Source organism: Typopeltis vanoorti, chromosome 12, assembly GCF_054136105.1.
Source record: "Typopeltis vanoorti isolate ZY-2024b chromosome 12, IOZ_Tvanoo_1.0, whole genome shotgun sequence".
NCBI lineage: Eukaryota > Metazoa > Arthropoda > Arachnida > Uropygi > Thelyphonidae > Typopeltis > Typopeltis vanoorti.
In genome coordinates, this window is record NC_143560.1 from 18,788,136 (window position 1) to 18,809,606 (window position 21,471).

General features: G+C 37.2%; 1 protein-coding gene across 5 annotated transcripts in view; it reads left to right on the plus strand.

Moving 5' to 3' along the window:
- Positions 1–21,471, plus strand: part of Atg7 (Autophagy-related 7) — a 350,749-nt gene that overhangs the window by 68,272 nt on the left and 261,006 nt on the right. For 4 of the 5 annotated variants that reach the window (XM_090402077.1, XM_090402076.1, XM_090402073.1 and 1 more), the window contains exon 4: positions 3,418–3,535. The exons of the other annotated variant lie outside the window; for it this stretch is intronic. In XM_090402077.1, the coding sequence (XP_090258203.1) occupies positions 3,418–3,535 (118 nt within the window). The remainder of the gene's footprint in view (positions 1–3,417; positions 3,536–21,471) is intronic. 5 annotated transcript variants of the gene reach the window in all.

The following is a 21,471-nucleotide window of genomic DNA, read 5'->3' on the forward strand; positions in this document are numbered from 1 at the left end:
TGTGGATTCATGCGTTTTCTGCTCAAAAGTTTTCACAAAGAAGTTTGTGATGGGAGGGGTGGGTGATGTAATGCCTTCTTTATTGAAGGTAGAAATTGTTTTGCTATAGGTCAAACCACTGAATGAATTACAGTAGTATCAATACTAAAAGTAAGGTGCAAGAACCAGATGTTATAAATAAGAAAATTCCAATCAACTGATATAATTAATTATTAATCTTGCTTGAATATTTTTTTTTAAACCATGATGAGTCATGCTTAGCAGGCTAAATTTTTTACAATCAAGAATTGTACAAGTTTATAGGAGCTATCATATATGTCTGGAGTAGGCATTGACAAACATCACATCCATGCCCAAGGTGGGATTTGAACCCACAACCTGTTGGAGAGCAGGTATGCTACTACCTGTAGCATACCTGCTACAGCTAACTATAGCCTACTTTGTATCTACTATATACAATGCCAGCTAACTAGGCTGGCATAGTATGTAGTAGCTTATGATATGTTGTTAAACTGGGGGGGGGGGGATATATTTTTGGCTGTAGTAGCGTATGTTCACGGTTTGCCTGCTTGTGGGATGAAAAACGCCAGATAAACTGGCAGAAAAACCCTACTGTCTGCACCCAAGACCGGCTAACTTGGCTATGGCTGAGGAAGATCCTCAAATTCCTCGTGTCTTTTGATGGGAATCGAACCTGGGACACTCCTTCCCCAGTCATATGGTTGCGAAGCACAAAGCCACTAGGCTAACTGCATGGACCCCATTATTTCAGAGTACTATACATCTGAAATTTATCATGAATTTCTAAAATTAGATTGTAGGTTTTATGTAAAAATTCACATTTCTGCTGTCTTTGCACATTTACAGATTTTCATTTCAAAATTACTTTGGATTGATTTTAAGCCTCAAGCATTCCTTCACCATGATTTTTATGTTTGCTGTTATGGATATCAATTTTCTTTTGTCTTTGTAGCTAACAACAGTTATGTGTTCCATCATAACCATATGAGTTACATGTTAATAACTGCATACATGAATAGACCATCTAAATTAAAATGGGCTGTAACAGACTACCAAAACTAAAAAACAGAATTGGAAGACCAAGGAAGAATGGTATGAGATTGGAAGTCCACTTGGTCTGAATCCACGATAAGAAGACAAAGAAGGAGAACTTGAAGAAATGTGTTTGTCTTTTGCTCTGTATTATAGTATCTTCTTCTTCTTCTACAGCTTCTCCCACTTAAGTGGGGTCACTGTTTGTTATGAGTCTCCTCCACACCTTCCTGTCTTGGGCCGTCACCACATCCAAGTTCTTCATCTTCAAGTCCTCTTCTACCAGCTCCCTCCATCTCTTCTTTGGCCGCCCACGCTTCCGCCTTCCTTGCACATCCATCTGCATGACCCTTCTTCCCACATATTCGTCCTCCCTCCTCATCACATGACCAAACCATCTCAACCTTGCCTCCTGTATTTTCGTTCCTAAGTTCGTAACTTTCACTGTTCCCCTGACATAGTCATTTCTCAGATGATCCTTTCTGGTCACACCTCACATCCACCTAAGCATTCTCATCTCTGCTACTTCCATCCTGCTGATGTTATTTTTCCTCTTTATTATAGTATAAACATTAAAAAGAAAGAAAAGAAAATTTAGGATATTTTCTTTGACGTTTTCAGTCAAGCATTTTAGTCAAACAGTTCTTAAAGATACAGTTTCTACTTTCGATGCTCTTCATAGTTGGTCAGATGTTAAAACATTTTCAATTTTTCATTGATTTCTATCAGATTTTTATAAATTGTATTCCATATATCAACATGGAATTAAAAAGCATTAGATGACAGGTGTGAGAATACTGATAACCTCTCAGCTTCACTGACTTGATGCAGCTAGAAAAATGCTTTCCCCCTTGACATTATTGATCTTTTTAATTTTGCTATCCATGCGAGCTACTTTTCCCTGGAAGTGCACCTTATATAAACAGATAGAAGGTACTTTCATAGGCTCTCCCCTTCTTGTTCCTCTGGCCAATTTCTATATGGTTTATTTGAAAAAGATGCTCTTGATACTGTCAGTCTCAAACCTTCTATTTGGTTAAGATACATAGATGATGTGTTCTCTATTTGGACAACATGGCTCAGACACATTACTCTTTTCTTCTCCACCTCAACAGTCAATACCCTAGAATCTAGTTCACTGTCAAAAAAGAAATACAACAGCTTGCCATTTTTAGATAATCTAATCACATCTTCCCAATGGTACCTTTTCTTCTCAATTTGCAGAAAGCCCATCCATGCAGGTAGATAATAATTAAAGTTTCCCACCATTCTTCTTCTCAATAATATGGGGTCATCAAAACCCTTGTCAACAGAGTCTCCAATCTCTGTTCCATCCAAGCTTCTCCTACAGCAGAATTTACCTTTATTCGCCGAACCTCCCTGTCCAGTGGGTACAATGCTAAAAAAAAAATCTACAAATTATCTGTCCCTTTCACCTTCTCACATCCCTCTCAACATAAAGACTACAGTCATGCCACTACCATTCCCTATATCCAGGAAACTTCAGAAAAAAAGCCAGAACTTTAAAGAAATATAATCTCTGCACTGCTATCAAACCTCATTTGGAGTTATCTTCCCTTCTCTGCTCTCCTAAGGATTCACTTCCTCCCCTTTCTATTTCAGGTGTTTACAAGGTTCTTTGTTCTTGTAACTTATATTATGGTCAGACTAGGTCATATAACTTCTGCTTAGAATAACACAAAAAATACATCTGCCACCACAACTATGGTCAGTCAAGTCTAGCAGGCCCTGCCTTGGATACCTTGCACAGAATCAGATGAAAGAAATTCACTATGTCCCATCACAGGAAAATGCATACTTAAAAGACTCTTTTTAAATCAATAACAGACTCAAAAAAAAAAAAAACAGCCTTATATTAATAAATATGGTTCTATTCAGCTTTCCAAAATTTGGGAAACTTGAATTCTTAGGTCTCCATCTAACATCTAAGACTAGCCAACTACACCCATAAAGGGTGCCCCTCATGGGACTTTAGTCTTAATTTATTCTAATCTTATTTCTTTCACTTATTTTTTCTTGTGTGTGTTACACATGAGTTTCTCCAAACTGTATGACTTGGTACCACAGATGGATATGGTTTTAATATTGTATTCCTGAAGATGTCTCTGTGGCAGACGAAATATTGAAACAATTAAACCTGTTGTTTAATTATTTCTCTTTGTGCTGTAAATTATTCCATTAAAGCTTGACATAAGTTATCAGTAGTGTTGGAGCAAAGAAGTTTAATTATTGTTTTTTAGGGAACATTTATCTTTATATTTCCTAAAATAACTCTTTGTATAAAATTTCAGCATAACTTTTTAAATGCATGTTTTACTGTATATTGTTCTCTAAACAATTTAGGAACCACCAGACCCCACCCCATTGTTTTCCATTGTTTGGCAATCTTTATAATGTAAACACATTCACTGATTTCAAAGAAAAAGACAAGGTTCATCTACTTCAAACTGTTGGAGAAGAGGTAATTAAGATATTCTCTTGTTTTGTAGGTTCAGAAAATCAGAGAGAGAGAGAGAGAGAATGGACGAGAACTACTATAATCATTTTTAAATATATTATTTCATAGACAGTGATTAAAATAGTTATTTACATTAGACAGTGTTGTTAGTACCAAAATTCCATTATATGTTGACCACAAAACTACTTTTTAAACTGTTTATTTGTAATAAGAAAATGCTTGTTAAGGAACAGTAAATTTATTAATATTTTTGCATGGGAGAATCTCCTTTGAGTTTAAAGACTCATCACAAGAGACTCACACTATCCAAACAATATGTCATACCTGTACTTAAATGCATTGACTGACATGGCATTCACAACAGACTTTGGCAACCCATTTTACTCATTCACCACTCTCCAAGTGAAAAATCTAATTCTCACATCCACTCATCACTTATGCTGTCCCTCTAGCAAAGTGTTGAAATCTTTTCTCTGCATCAATTCTATAAAAATCTTTTTAGTAATGTAAATGCTTCTATCATAGCCCTTCTTTTCTGCTTATCAACCAACTTTTGCAACCCAGAAACCCTCGAACTAATATCACAGACAGCATCCCCTGGCCATTCACCGCTGTCATCACTTCCCTCTGAATTCTCTTCACTACCTCTTTATTTTTTCCAAGAAACCAAATCCAGGTGACTAGAGATGTGCAGTAATTCAGATGTAGCTGTAATAAAACTTTAAAATCGGAATTATAACTCTTATCTCTGCTTGTTACTGTGTTCTTAAATAACCAAGTAATCCTTTGAACTATGTTGGCCATCTTTGCAGTATATCATCTAAACTTCAACTCCCTGTTCACCAACATCCTAAATCCCTAGCTTCATCAATTTCCTAGAGTATAGTTCCAGAATTGTGGAACTATAATCTTTTAATCCCAAAATGCATTACTTTCACATTAAATCTGCATCCATTGTCTGTTTCCTATTTAAATCATATTGCAAGCTCTTCATTGTTTTGATTAACTCTTCTGCTACTCAATTTTGCACCATCAGCAAATAACTGAATATTTATCTTCAAATCATTTCCTATATCACTTATGTACAAATTAAGCAGCAGTGCTCCAAGCACAGAACCTTGTAGCACACCACTGTTCACCCTTTTTTCGAGGATTCTGCTCCCCAGTATGCCACTCTTTGGTATCTGGCCATCAGCCACCATCATATCCAAATCACCATCTTCATGTCCATTCTGATTTGTTGCAGTTTGTCTAACAGAGTTCCATATAAAAAGCTGTCAAACACCACAAAATCCTTGTGTAGTCATTCTCTTTATACAACTTAATCATCACTTTTATAAAAAGTTGCTAAATAACTAAGACATGACCTACCCTTTAGAACGTCATGTTGCCACACATAAAGTATCATATTCTTATCCACCCATTCTTTAATTCTGTCTTTGACCAACTTTTCCAATACTTTTACCCATTCCTGATGCTATTGATCTATAATTGGCAGTTGCAGTTGTGGAGTTTCGTGAAGGTGAAAGATGTTTATTTTAGCTGGTACAAATGATTTAGCAGGTGACAAGTATGGTATGTGAGAAGATACGAAAGAGTTGCTCATATATGTGAAAAAGAAAAGTGAGAAGGTAAAAGTTGAGTCTGTTGCAATGGTATGATAGAGGCGAGATGAGATAGAGAGCTACGATTTTGCTAGGATGGCTTACATTTGAATGGATTTGGGGTAAGCAATCTTGAGAAAGTATTGTTCATTGAGAGTATGGAATTGCGGAGTCAGGAAAACTTGGATGCTTGAGTGCATGGGGGGGGGGGGTTTCAGGTGAGCATGAGTCCAGGCAACCTAGAAGTTAGTAAGTAGGAAAGTGATCACATGATGATAAATGTAGCACCTCAGGTTCTCATCTTTAGTGAGCTAAGCAATGCAAGGTGTAAAGGAGGTTGTGGGATGGAGGGGATATTACAGTTTATGTATACTGATGTCAGAAATATTTGAAATAAGGGTGAGAAGTTTTTTGGCATTGGTTAACTTGGCCAAAAATTATAGTCATTAGTGAGACTTGGTTGACCAATTATGATATAGTCATAGGAATAGAATGCAAAGGATATAGTATCTTCAGAGAGTATAGAAAGAAGATAGCAGAAGAATTGAAGCCAAAAAGAGTAAAGTACATCAGGAGGACAAGGATGCAGAGGGCAGTCATTTGAGAATATTAGGTGTGAGATAGAAGCCAACAGGATGAAATATATAATTGGTTGCTGCCATAATCCAGGGTTGTAAGAGAGAATGTAGATGACATGCATTTTCAAATTAGCATGATAAGTGCAGGTTGAGTAATTATTATGGAGGATTTCAACTATGGAGACAAATGGAAAGAGGAATGGTCACACAGAGATAAATAAATGGAATTTATACAGTTGGTGAGAGATAATTACCAGAGACAGAGACAGCATGTAATGGAGGAGACACAAAGTTTGAGAGTGCTGGATCTGACTACACTTTCTCCACTGGGAGAAAGTGATCATGCAGTTTTGACCTGGGAGATTGTGAAATTACAAAGCAAGTGATTATGATATACTGAGAGCCAGTTTTCAACAGTGGCATGGCATAAGAATTTGGAGGAGAGAGATGGTGTTATATGAGAGGTGCTCTATGGGTGTTTGAAGAAAGTAGTATGAGACTATGTGCCTAGAGTTAGAAGGATCAATCAGGTAGTAGTTAGATGGATGAATAGCACCACCATTAAGCAGGAGTTAGAGACAATGCAAATGTTGTGAAGGGAATACAAAGAAGAGGGTGGTAAACATACCCTTGAGTTGTACAAGGCACAAGCAAGAAGGATGACCTTGTATAACAAGGAAGGCTCGAGCTGATTATGAGAGAAAGCTAATTGATGGGATCAGAAGAAAACCCAAAGAGAGTTCTTTTGCTATATGGCAAATAAAGGATGAATGACTTTGGAAGGATGACTTTAAAAAAAAGTGAAGAGGTTATTAATACAAACTAAATAGTTGAATTACTCAGTGATCATTTTGCAAGTGTGTACCATCTAGGTGATGATACTGCAATGCCACTTGACATTGAACTGAGGTCGAAAAATTGAAAGTGCTTAGAATATTGCAGAACCATAATACAAGCATGGCCATGGGATTGAATGGAATATCAGCTTGTGTATTAAGAGATTGTGCAAGGGAATTAGCATTGCCTGTGACCAAGCTCTTTAAGTCTCAGTACTGTGCCAGTCAGTGGAGTGGAAAGATGACAAAATAGTCTGACTGCGTAAAGTCAAACTCCAAGACAGAAGAAGTAGTACATTATAGACCAGTCCTGATTGGATAGATGTGATGGTTTAAGGCAGTGTTTCTCAAACTTCAAATATCTGCATACCCCTTCTTAAATTTTCATTATTACCAAGTACCCCCTTATCAAAATAATAATAAATAAATAAATAAAGTATATTTCATTGTAAATGTCTATTTTATTTGAATTTTTATGTTCATGTAAACAGAAAATATGATTTATTTTTAATAGAACAAAATTTGGAATAGGTTCCTCTTCATTTCCCCTCCATGAAAATCCACATTTCAAGTAATTCATATCATACTTACGAAGATTTTTCATCTTCTTCCTAATTGGTTCTCTAGAGATGTCAAACGACACACTCTTATCAATTTCATTTGACCCAGATACATTATCAACGTTTTCTTGTTGCTTGCAGCTGCTTGTATTTGCTATATTGCTCTCTTTTGTGCATTTTATAAATCCAGTCTTTAACCAATGATCCTTAAGAATTTGGAAGCTAAAAAAATTACCGTATTTCCTCGAATATAATTTCCACTTTTTTCCAAAAATTAAGGCTAAAAAATTGTTGTGCGGGATATATGCAGGGATTTTCATTAACTAAAGTTTTCAGAAAAAAAACTGAAAATGGTGTGATTTACTATTCACTATCACTACTTTGGCATCGAGAACAGTTTCCTTGTGTGCATCGTCAAAGTCATCTACCCAAATAGCTTCACCTTCTTTCCCATTATTTCAAGCAATTGACTTGAGATACATAATGAACGATTCTTGACTAATGAGAAGTAAAAGCAGAGCATGAAACAGACAACAATGGTAGGCCAGTAGAGATAAACCAGCTATGAAGAAGTGCATATGGTTGGTGCGATATTAACAAAAGATCGGATGAACCAAAGACAAAGGCAAGCCAACAGTTGGGTTGAAATGCTAATTCTCTTCAACTGAATTCCATAACATTGAAATACATTCACCATATATTTCTTAGTTTTTAACACGTTAACGATGGGGTGGTGTCAAGCAAAACCACATGTTTCACTGACAACATATGGTTTTGCTTGTGTCTATACAGCAGTTTCTGTTGGAGGGGAGATGTAATTCATTAGTGACGTTTTTATCCCGGTTGTTTCTAATTGCAGTATTTGTTGAGAAATATATTACACAGACTGCAAATGTCTCTGTACCTTATTCAGTAATACAGTAAAACTACTTGTTTTTCTTGCATCTTCAGTATAGTGACACTGTTGGAGAAGGCGTGTTGTTTACCACAGAGAGCGAATTACTATCTCCAGGACGTCAACGTCATAGTGATAGTAACTCACAATTTGAGTAGAATTCACACGTAATATATAATTTATTGAGAAATATATATACGTTTAAAATAATATATTTTTTTTAATAATGATTAAATTTTTTTTAATAATGATTCCATGCTGAAAATTTCCACGTATCCCCTGAAGACCTTTCGCGTACCCCCCTCCCGGGAGGTACACGTACCACACTTTGAGAAACACTGGTTTAAGGTATTATTGGAAAAATCAGTAAATAACAAAATTCAGGATTGAGTGTTGATAGGAATATGATACTTTATAAGGGGCAACATGGTTTTGTGAAAGGTAGGTCTTGCCTTAGTGATTTACTTACTTTTTGATAATAAAGTGACAGTGGAGTTGGATAAGAAAAATGGTTACTGAGTGATACTGCTGTATTTTGCAAAGGCATTTGACAGGATTCAGTTTAGTTTATGCAACAGAGAACTCTGTTGCATAAACTAAAACAAATTGGACTGGATATGAATCTGGTGACTTGGATTTAGAGGATCACTATGGAGAAGTTGAGTCTAGGAGAAGGCTGACGACTAGTGCTGTACCACAGGGAAGATCAGTAGTAAATCAAGAAGGCTAGCCCTCTTAAATAGAGAAATTGTTTATATCAAGAACGCCTTAGAATCTGTATTAATGTTGGAGTTCGAGGTTATATCGTAGTGTGTAGTGTTCTTGCAAGCTCCTGACAAGATAAGTATTATTTTCAGTTATCGTTGATAAAATTAGTTAATATCGCATAGTTTTGTTTGCCTTGCGTATTTTAGTGCGTCTGTTTGTGTGTTTTTGGTGTGTATAACTTGTTATTTGATAAAACACATTGCAATAATTATGGCACCTGTACGAAGGAAAATGGCGGCCAGTAATGATGGTTCGCCATCGTTATCAAAGAACAATAGTATAAAAGAAATGAGTCAGTGTACTAGCTGTGAAATGTATGCTTTACGGAGTGTGGATAGATGATAATAAAGGATTGAACGTGTGTAGAAAATGTAGGGAGAATGAGGAATTGAAGTGTATTTCGGTGATGGACAAGATGGTGATGACAATATGCACAAGCAAATAGAAGAAATGAGTGGAAGGAGGGTGATTATTATGGAGATTTCAACTATGGTCGCATTGATTGGAGTGAAGAGAGGACACACGAGAGGAAGGAATTGGATTTTATGCGGTTATTAAGGGATAACTATCTATGACAGCATGTAATGGAAAATACTAGGGGTCAGAGAGGGCTTGACCTAGTAATTACATCTGAGGATTTGGCTGTAACAAATATGACCACATTGCCACCAATCGGTGAGAGTGATCATAGGGTCTTGACTTGGGAGGTGGCTAAAGGTGTAGATTTTTCAATTAAGACAGGGTACATGTGGAATTATCGGGCTGGAAAGTATGACAAGCTTAGGAGTTTGATTGGCTCAGTGCCATGGCATGTACAACTGCAAGGACTAGAAGTCGATAGTGCATGGGAGGTAGTTAAGAAGTGCTTGCATGAAGCAATGGCTGGCTGTATACCTAGAGTCCGAATAATAAATCAAGTAGGGGTTAAATGGATGAATAACACCATTAAGCTTGAGCTGCAAAAAAAGAAACAACTATGGAGGGAATTTAAGGAGAAAGGTGACAGGCAGGCACATGAATGGTATAAAGCGCAGGCCAGAAGGGTGATGAGTGTGGTAAGAAAAGCAATAAAGGATTACAAAAGAACATTGGCCATGCAGGCTAAAGAGAATCCTAAACAGTTTTTTAGATATGTAGCAAGTAAAAGGAAAAATGTACATGGCAGAATGATTTTAAAGAATGCCGATGGTAGGGAGGTAACTGAATCAGTTGAGATAGCTGAGTTACTGAGTGAGCACTTTGCAAGAATATATCATCCAGGTGGTGACATTGCAGAAACAAATAAACCAGTAGATTATACGGGAATTGTGGTGAATGTAGTGGAGGTGAGTAGTCTATTGCATAACCTCAATGTCAATACATCTGTGGGATTGGATGGTATACCAGCTCGTGTAGTACGAGAAGCAGCTAAAGAATTGTCAGTACCCTTGACCATTTTGTTTAATTTGAGTCTCAGGTCTGGGTTAGTCCCGAGCGGGTGGAAGGAAGGGAAAATAGTTCCACTGCATAAAAGTGGTTCCAAGACTGCTGTTGTAAATTACCGACCGATTAGCATATCAGGAATCATTGTCAAGTTCTTAGAGAAATTAGTCAAGAAAAGAATACAGGATTGGATAGATGAAAATTGGATATTGTATGGGGGACAACATGGTTTTGTGAAGGGTAGATCATGCCTCAGTAACTTGCTCACGTTTTATAACACAGTGACGGCTGAACTGGATAGGGGTAATGGGTTTACAGTGATACTACTGGACCTTGTCAAGGCCTTTGACAGGATACCACATGGTATTCTAATCAGTAAGCTGCAGCATACGGGGATGGATATAGGGTTGGTGAGATGGATAGGTGGGTGGTTGATGGAGAGATTTCAGAGAGTGGTTTATTCAGGAGTAGAGTCCAAAAGACGTCTTGTGACTAGTGGAGTGCCGCAGGGCTCTGTTCTTGGACCACTGCTTTTCAATTTGTTCATCAGTGATATTGGAAAGGATTTGAGAGGAAGTGTTCACTTGTTTGCTGATGATGCAAAGTTGGTTAGAGCAATTATGAGTGCACAGGATGTCAAAATTTTACAGGATGATTTGGTTAGTTTGGAGGACTGGGCTAGGAAAAATGGATGTCAGTTTAATGTGGCAAAGTGTAAGGTTATGCACTTTGGGGTGAAAAGAATAGCAGCAGTATATCGCATAGGTGGAACCGTACTCCAGGAGATTGAGGCCAGGGATTTGGGAGTACTGGTGGATAGGGAGTTGAAGTTTAGGGGGCACATTGCAAAAGTAACTAAAACAGCTCACCAAATCACTTGGCGTATGAAAAATACTTTAACATGCAGAGAGAAGCAAGTTGTTGTTCCTCTGTATCGAGCCTTGATAAGACCCCATCTGGACTTCTGTGCCCAGTTATGGGCACCAGGGTTTCTTCGTGATGGGGAGGAAGTGGAGAGGGTCCAGAGACGAGTGACCAAGGTGATAGCAGGTCTGTGGAATGAACCTTATGAGAATAGGTTGAGGATTTGTGGGGTGCAGAAATTGGACGATAGGCGAAGGAGGGGTGATATGATTGAGACATTCAAATTACTGAAGGGTTTTTATAAGATTGATCCAGAAGATATTTTTGAAAATATGACTGGTGGTGGGAGGACTAGGGGCCATGCATGGAAGCTGGGGAAGAGCATGGTTGACAAGTGTGTTATAGCTAGGTTTTTTACTTGGAGAGTGGTGAATGAGTGGAATAAGCTTCCAGAGTCTGTTGTGGGTGCTACGACCGTGAATGAGTTCAAGGCAAGATATGATAGATACTGTGTAAATGTTGAATAGTTGTTCCAGACATGATGTTAGGGCCTCCCTCGATGAGTCTGTCGACTCCTTGGAGTTTCCCGGAACAATAATAATAATAATAATAAAAAAGTTAATGTAGGGATCCTGCTGATGACTTAAATAGACTAGCAGTATGGAAAAGATAAATAACTTCCAGTTTAATGTGGTCAAGTGTAAGGTGATGCACTTCAGGAAGAAGAGATCACATTCTCTGCACTGTATTGATGAAATTGAACTGCAGGAAATGGATGAGGCCAGGGATTTAGGGATAATTGTGGATAGAGAGTTGAATTTTAGAGGACGTAATACAAAGGTCAAAACAGCACATAAGTTTATGTGGTTGTTGAAGAAAACACTCACAAGCAGGATAGGGAAATTATTGTTCCCCTTTATGAAGCTTAAATAAGGCTATATCTTGACAACTACTACTGCTACATGCCGAACTAGTCAACTAACCATATCTTACTTATCATAAGATGAAATATTTACATAATAATATATTTATTATGTAAAAATTGCCAGTCTGGTTGGCTGAGTGGTTAGTGTACCCACTCTACAACCAACAGGCTGCAGGTTCGAATCCTGCTGTGGGCATAGAGTTTTGCGATTGTTGTTAGGTGGAAAATGAATGTCATCCTGGTGTAAGACCACTGCCCTGATTACTGGAGGCCTGAAATAAGTTCCATGTTTGAACAGGATTTCCAGACTGTGTACAAAAAAAAATAATAAATGCAAAATATATAAAAATAGGGGGAAAAATTCCTTAGTCCATTCACGGTATAAAATGTACTACTATAGGTTTACAAAATAATCTTTTGTGGGTGGGGACAACATAAAAAATAATAATAAATGATAGTAAATAATAAATAACTGGACAAAGAGACTTATTTGTGCTTATGGTCCTACAAAAGATTCTAACAGTGTGGTAAAATATTCTGGAAGCTATTGAAAAAAAGCTCAGAAATGGAGGTAAGAGTACTGTGAAAGGAATTAGAGTTAATCAAGGAGACATGAAAACTTGAGGATAAAGGTATTCTTTATGTATGGAGTAATTACTTTGAAATATTGCTAAATAAAGTGAGCAGTGACAGCATGGTGGTAGAAAACACTCAGCAGGAATGCAATGTGGAATATATATATATATATATATATATGTATTTGAAGTAGAAAATGCTATCACAAAATGCGGAAAGGTAGTTTGAGTAGATGATATTTGACCAGAAATGCTAAAATACGATGGTATACGCTGTGTTTTAGCATTTTACAGTAGCTACACTGCATAATTCAGAAGGCTTGGTCAGAGGATCGAATTCCAGATAATTGGAGTAGAGCACTCATAGTACCCATCTATAAAAAACGGAATAAAGTTGAATGGGATAATACAAAGGAATTTCTCTAATGAGAGTTCCTGATAAGATTTATATAAGTATTCTTGAGAAACAGCTAAGAAAAGTGAAGCTTGGTGAAGAACAAGCTGGGTTCAGGTCAAACAGAGGCTGTCAGGATCAGATTTTCACTTTATGACAAATAGTTGAGAAATCATGGAAATATAACAAGGATCTGTATTTAAGTTTTGTAGATCTGGAAAAGGCATATGACAAGATGCCAAGGGGAAAGCTGTTCAAAATGCTGCAGTTATATGTTGTAAATGGAACATTATATCAATCAGTACACACTCTCTATTTGAGTTGTAAATCAGCAATTAGGATTGAACTGGTAATTAGTTTACGGAATTAGGATTGAAGAAGGTACAGGAAGCTGGTTTGATGTTAAGTCAGATGTGTGTGTCATAGGTGTACGTTACCTCCACTGTTATTCATTATCTATATGGATCACATTATGAAGAAAAGCAGTATTAAACCTGATATCAAGATTGGAGATGATTGGATCAGCTTTTTACTTTATGCATATGATGTTTTATTCGTCATAAATTCAGGACAAGTCTGCAGGATTCCCTGACTCAATTGAATAACTGCTGTAATAAATTTGGTATGAAAATCAGCATTAAAAAAACAAAGATAATGAAAATAGTTAGAAAATTGAAAACATCAACTACATCATGAATGGAGAACCTATAGAACAAGTAAAATATTTCAGCTATTTAGGTACAATTTTTAGTGAAGATGGAAAGTTAAATTTGGAAATAGAAAGCAGAATTAGCAAAGCTGGTATGATAGAAAGTCAACTGAATAAATTTATATGGAATAAGAGAGAAATTAGTGAAAACACCAAACTAGCAGTATACAAGACAGTGTTCAAACCAATTTTAATTTATGGATCTGAGAGTTGGGTTAGAAATAAAGCACTTGATCAGACTTATGAGGGTTCTGAGAAACATTTCGAGGAGTGAACTGATGGTATCAATGACAGAATCATATTAAAAATGAAGATATTAGACAGGAACTTGACATTAATAGCCATACCACCAGAGATTAGCTCTGCTAATCTCTGGTGGTATGGCCACTTAAATAGAATGGGAGAAGAAAGATTAGCTAAACAATTTTTCTTTGCCAGGGTGGCAGGAATAAGACCCAGAGGAAGACCAAGATGTAAGTGGATTGACACAGTAAAAAGTGCCTTAGACGACAGAAATATAAGATCTGATAATATTGGAATGTTGATAGATAATAGGCTCATCTGGAGGAAAATTGTTGATAGGAAGTTAGTAATGATGTATCTTTTCATGTAGTACCATCATCACATCCTGTATACCCCCCCTGAGAGTATATGTCAGCAATTTGATGATGATAAATTTATTTCTGCTGTGGTATTACATGTTACTCTATAGTTATGGATGTTCCACAGGCATCATTATACAAGGAAGATCTGGTCACCTGTTTTCTGTTGGGATGAAAAAATGGTAGTGAGAATCCAGAAGTGAGTGGCAATAATTGTGGCATCTCTATGGAATGCAAGTTTGTGGGCTTCAAAAACTACATGATAGGCAGAAAAAGAGAACACACGAACCTCTTCCAGCCCCAAGTTATTAAAGGAGTTTTATAAGATTGACACTGAAGACTTTTTTCTGTACATGGCTGGAAGGAAGAGAATCAGGAAACACCCATTGAAACTGTGTAAGAGTATGGTTAGCCAAGAGTGTTAGGATTAGATTTTTGGAATGGGCTGCCAGAATTGAGTGCTTTGTGAGCGAGTACTTTGTCATTGAATGAGTTTATGGAGAAGTACAAGGGTGGTCTAAGTTCTCGACCTTAGATGGCAGCACTGTCGGAAGGATTTTTTTTCTAAGTTGATATATCTGTCATAAGCATCTATGTGAAATTGCAGATCATTCTATCAAGTAGTTTGTTTTATACTCTCTGAAGCAGAAGTGTTGTCTGTATCCCTTGAAATGGATAAAATTGAGTATCGTGCCGTTATAAAATTCTTTGTAAAAGAAGGTTTAATGCCAAAAGAAATTCGTTCCAAGTTCATAAAAGTTTATGGGCACTCTTCTCCTTTGTTTTCAACAATTAAGAAATGGGCTGCTGAGTTTAAATGTGGCTGTACCAACCTTGAAGATGATCCATGTGAAGGACATCCAAAAAGTGTAACAATACCAGAAATCATTGATCAAGTGCATGATATGGTATTGGATGACTGGAGGGTCAAAATGCATGAAATTACTGAGACTATAGGCATTTCAAAAGAACTTGTAGGATATATTTTGCATGAAGAATTGCAAATGAAAAAGCTTTGTGCAAGATGGGTGCTGTGCTTGCTTACAGCAAATCAATTTATTACTTTGGATGAGACTTAGATTCACCATTACACACCAAAATCCAAACAGCAGTCAAAGTGAACAGAACCCGTTTGTTTAATGCCAAAGAAGACAAAGTCGGTTCATCAGGAAAGGTCATGGCATTGGTATTTTGGGATGCTAAAGGCATTCTGTCTGTTAATTATTTTGAAAATGGTAAAACAATAACTGGGGAATATTATTCTGATCTTTTAACCAGACTAGACAAAAAATTCGTGAGAAAAGACCCAGTTTGCAGAAGAAAAAAAAATCATCTTTAATCAGGACAATGTACCTGCCCATAAAGGTGTTTTGGAAATGGGAAAATTAATGGATCTACACTATGAATTGTTGGAACATCCACCCTGTTCCCCTGATTTGGCTCTCTCTGACTTCTATCTCTTCCCAAAACTAAAATTCTTCCTTACTGGTCAGCATTTTTCTTCGAATCAAGAGGTGATTGCAGTTGTTGAGGGGTATTTTGCAGATCTTACTGAGAACCACTACAGAGATGAGATAATGGTTCTGGAGCATCGCTGGAATAAATGTATTAGTCTTGAGGGAGATTATGTTGAAAAATAAAAATAATTTTGAAATTATAAATTTGTTTTTTCATTGTTAGGCCGAGAACTTTTCAGACCACCCTTGTATGATGGGTTTTATGTGAATAATGATTTTTCTTCTTCTTCAACCTTTTGGTTCTGTCCACTGCTGGACGAAGGTCTCCCCCATGGTTTTCCAGATCACTCAGTTTTCTGCTTCTCCCATCCATTTTACTCCTGCAATTTATTCCAGTTCATCCCTCCACCTTCTTCTCGGTCTTCCTCTTTGTCTTGCTCCGTCCATTGGTCTTCACTCTGTTGTTTTTCTAGTCCATCTCCCGTCGCTGCATCTGGCAGTATGGCCAGCCCATCTTCACTTAGCCTGTTTAATGTATTTTACAATATCCATGACACTTATTTGAGATCTTATCCAGATATTTGTTTTCCTATCTCTTAATGTTATTTTTAGCATACTTCTTTCCATGCGATGTTGTGTTGTTCTCAGATTTTTGTTTAGGGCTTCTGTTAAAGTCCATGTTTCTCCTCCATAGGACAGGAAGTATGCACTGTTCAAAAGCTTTCCTTTTTAGATTCATAGGGATAATCACTTCTGAATATGTTTCTCATTTTCCCATAAGCCATCCATCCAAGGTGAATTCTTCGTTCAATCTCTTTTCTTTGGCACTCCTTAAAGGATAACAGTTGACCCAAATATACATATGAAGCAACTTGTTCTATTTCATGGTTTTCATCCTTGACAGTTCTATGGTTAATATATTTATTCATCATTATTTTTGTTTTTTCTCTATTTATTTTTAATCCAATTACTCTGGAGGCTTCATTTAGCTCATTTAGCCTTTCTTCCAGATCTTCAAAATTATCTACTATTAGGACAATATCATCTGTAAATTTCAGATGATGCAGCCTCTCTCCATTTATGTTTATTCCTTTTGTTTCCCAGTCAAGGCTTCTAAAGACTTTTCTAGTGCAGCTGTAAATAATTTGGGAGATATGGTATCGCCTTGCCGGATGCCTTTTTGTATTGGGAACTTTTCACTGTTTTCATATAATTTAATTATAGAAGTTGCATTATTGTAAATATGTTTTAGTGTTTCAATATATGGTTTGTCAGTTCCCTGGGTTTCAAGTGCTTCTAGTGTTGCAGATGTTTTAACTGAATCAAATGCTTTTTTCGTAGTCTATATAGGCCAGACATAAGGGTTTATTGTATTCAATTGATTTTTCAATGGGCTGTCTTAATGTGTGAATAATTTTTGTGAAAACTTTATATATGGTGGGGAGTAGGCTTATAGGTCTGTAGTTCTTAATTTCTTCCTTGTTGCCCTTTTTAAAAATTAATATTAGAAGTGAATTGTTCCAATTTTTTGGAATTTTTCTCTGTTTTAGGCATTTATTAAAGAGTTTAGTCAGCTGTTTGATGACAGGACTTCTTCCTCTCAGTTTTAAGAAGTCTGCCATAATTCCATCTTCTTCTGGGGCCTTTCCATTCTTCATTTCTCACAGTGCCATTTCCATTTTGCCTTGTAAGATCTCAGGGGCATCATGTTCTTCCTCACTCGAGTTATCCATAGATGATTCTTGGATGTCATGGTCTTTGTCTTCATAGAGTTCAGTGTAAAATTCCTGAATTCTTTTGATTATTGCATCTCTATTTTTTATAAGTTCTTTTTTTCCTCTTACAGCAGCTATTTCCTTTGTTCCAACTGATAATGTTCGTCTTAGGACCTTCATATTACTATTTGTTTTCTATTGTTTCTTTAATTTTCCTAGTATTATATGATCTAAGTTCATGTTTCATCCTTTTATGTATAGTTTTACAAATTTCTGCATATTCTATTTTATTGGTGTCATTCAAATCTCTTTTCATATCTTTTCTTTTCTTCAAATCTAAGGTTTCCTGTCTTAGTTTTTCTTCTCTTTGGTCCCTTTTTACACCTCCTATTTCTAGTGCACAATTCAAGATAGATTTTGTTAATATTTCATTAGCATCATAGATAGTAGTAGATGTGTTTAACTTTTTTAGTTCATTTTTAAGTGATGCTCTATAACAGCTTTTATTGTGGTAGAGGTTTTGTATATTCACTAAATTGGACTTTTTTCTTATGAGCTTATTCCATTCCCATTTTTTGTTGATCCATACTTTTGCCCTTACTAGTCTGTGGTCAATTCCTGTATTAAATCTATTAAGCACTTTGGTATTATCTATTAAGCAAGTCAGCCCTGCTTCTCTTCTCCACCAACCAGGAAGAGAAACTGTTTGCTATCAGTATTAATTTAACATAAATTGTGTTGAATCCCAATGCCTTTTCTTAATCAGCTTTCCCTCTAAGTATACTGTCGATGTTGTTCTCCTCATGGTAAGGCTGACCATGACCTCATCCATGTTTTGTTTTCCACAGTTCTTCCTTCTCCCAGTCATTCTCAGCCTCATATATCATGTGGCATTTCTGTGCCTCGTTTCCACAGATTACCACTTCTGATCCTACAGTAATTCAATATAAAAAATTATTCTTGCTGGGATGAGTGCTTTTATCCTCTACTCCCCCCAAAATCTGCAAACCCTCATCCACACTATGGTTCACCAACAGTTGTGCCCAAGCAGTCTATACCAGAATTCATCGTATGCCCAATAGTCTCCATCCTCTCACTTATTATGCTATCAGTATTGATTTAACTTTTTTAGTTAAATCAATACTGAGAGCTCATATCACCTCCAAAAAAATAAATAAATAAAATAATAAAAATCAACAAATTTAAAGCTGAATTTGTAACAGCCACTTGGACAAAAGACAAGTGCTAAATGCACTTGTCTTTTGTCCAAGTGGCAGTTGAGCCTTCTGGTTTCTTGCCAAGTCTGTGGGATGCAACTTCTGTCCTTACATGTTTCCACTTCTCTTACTTCCTATTGGTACAATGGTAACAAATAAAGCTAATCCACATCACTTGCCATCAGTTTTTTCCTTCCAGCTCTTGTATAGATGTCCAAGGCAAATCTCTTCTCACTAGTCCATGAATTTAACTCCCATCTGATTTCAGAAGAGGCATTTCACAGTATGAAATGAAATATTATTATTATTTTGGGTGACTCCTGGGAGTCCATAGACTCATCGAGGGAGGCCCTAAACATCATGTCCTTACAACTATACGACATTCTCACAGTATCTATCATACCTTGCCTTGAACTCGCTCACCGTCCTAGCACCCACAACAGACTCTGGCAGCTTATTCCACTCATTTACCACACTAAAAGTAAAGAACCCAGCTCTAACACCCTTGCTAACCACACCTCTTGCCCATTTTCCATAGGTGTCCCCTAGTTCTCCCACCACCAGTCCTGATCTCAAAAATATCCTGACTTAATCCTATAGAAACCCTTTAGCAATTTGAATGTTTCAATCATATCTCCCCTTTTCCACCTATTAACTCATTTCTGCAACCCACAAATCTTCAACCTGTTCTTATATGGTTCATTCCATAGACCTGCTATCATCTTAGTCACTCGCCTCTGGATCCTCACCATCTCCTCCCCATCAAGAAGGAAATTAGGTGGCCAAATCTGGGCACAGTAGTCAAGAAGAAGTCTTATTAAGGCTCAGTACAGAGTTACAATAACTTACTTGTCTCTGTTCGTCAAGGTATTTTTCAACAACCACGTGAGTTGATGAGCTGATTTAGCTACTTTTGCAATGTGTCCCCTAAACTTCATCTCCCTATCCACCAACACTCCCAAATCCCTGGTCTCATCAATCTCCTGGAGTACTGTTCCACCTATGTGGTATGGTGCTGCTAATCTTTTCACCCCAAAATGCATAACCTTACATTCTGTCACATTAAATTGACATCCATTCTCCTTAGCCCAGAACTCCAATCTATCCAAGTCGTCCTGCAAGATTTTGACATCTTCTGCATTCACTATTGCCCTACCCAACTTTGCATCATCAGCGAACAAATGAACTATTCCTCTTAGATCCTTCCCTATATCGTTATTGAACAAATTAAACAGCAGTGGTCCAAGAACAGAACCCTGCGGCACACCACTAGTCACAGGCCATCTTTTGGACTCTGCTCCTGAATAAACTACTCTTTGATATCTCTCCATCAACCACCCACCTATCCATCTCACCAACCCTATATCCATTCCCATATGTTGTAGTTTATTGATTAGCATTCCATGTGGTATCCTGTCAAATGCCTTTGCCAGGTCCAGCAGTATCCCTGTAAACCCATTACCTTTATCCACTTCAGCTGTCACCGTGTTATAAAACTTGAGCAAGTTACTGAGGCATGATCTACCCTTCACAAAGCCATGCTATCCCCCCACTTACAGTATCTCATTTTCATCAATCCATTTTTCCCTTGACTACTTTCTCCAAGACCTTGACAACGACTCCTGATATGCTGATCGGTTGGTAATTTGCAACCGTAGTCTTGGATCCTCCTTTAAGCAGTGGAACTATTTACCCCTCTTTCCACACCTTCGGGACTAAACCAGACCCGAAACTCAGATTAAACAACATGGTCAAGGGCACTGATAATTCGTTATCTGCTTCACGCAATTCCCATGCCAGTATACTATCCAATCCCACAAAGGGATTCACATTAAGGTTCTGTAATAGACTATTCGCCTCCACTTCATTCATCACAATTCCCATATAAACTAATGGTTCCTTCATTTTTTCAGTGTCACCACCTGGATGATATACTCATGAAAGTGCTCACTCAGTAATTCCACTATATCGACTGATTCGGTGACCTCCTTACCATTGGCATTCCTTAAAATCATTCTGACGTGTACAGTTTTTTTTTTTTTTTTTCGCTTGCAGCATATTGAAAGAACTGTTTGGGATTCTCTTTAGCTTGCATAGCTAGTTTCCTTTCATAAGCAGCTTTTACTTTTTTTTTTTACCACACTCGTTACCCTTCTGGCCTGCACTTTATACCATTCGTGTGCCTGCAGGTCACCAATTTCTTTAAATTCCCTCCACAGTTGTTTCTTTTTTTGCAACTCAGGCTTAATGGTGTTATTCATCCATTTAACCCCTACTTGTTTTACTATTTGGACCCTAGGTATACAATCAGCCATAACTAACCTCCTGCAAATGCTCCTTGACCACTTCCCATGCTCTATCGACATCCACCCCTTGCAGTTGTACATGCCATGGCACTGATTCAAGCAATCTCCTAAGCTTGTCATACTTGCCAGCATGGTAATTCCACATATACCCTGTCTTAATCGAAAATTCCACACTTTGAGCCACCTCCCAGGTCAAGACCTTATGATCACTCTCACCAATAGGTGGCAATATCGTCATATTCATTACAGTCAAATTCTCAGATGCTATTACCAGGTCAAGCAGTCTCACATCCCTAGTATTTTCAATTACATGCTGTCTCAGATAGTTATCCCTTAATAATTGAATAAAATCCATTTCCTTCCTCACATGTGTCCTCTCCTCCTGCCAATCAATGTTACCATAGTTGAAATCCCCCATAATAATTACCCTCCTTCCACTCATTTCTTCTGTTTGTTTATGCATACTATCTCCACCATCCATTCCATCACCTGGTCTATAGCAGCACCCAACT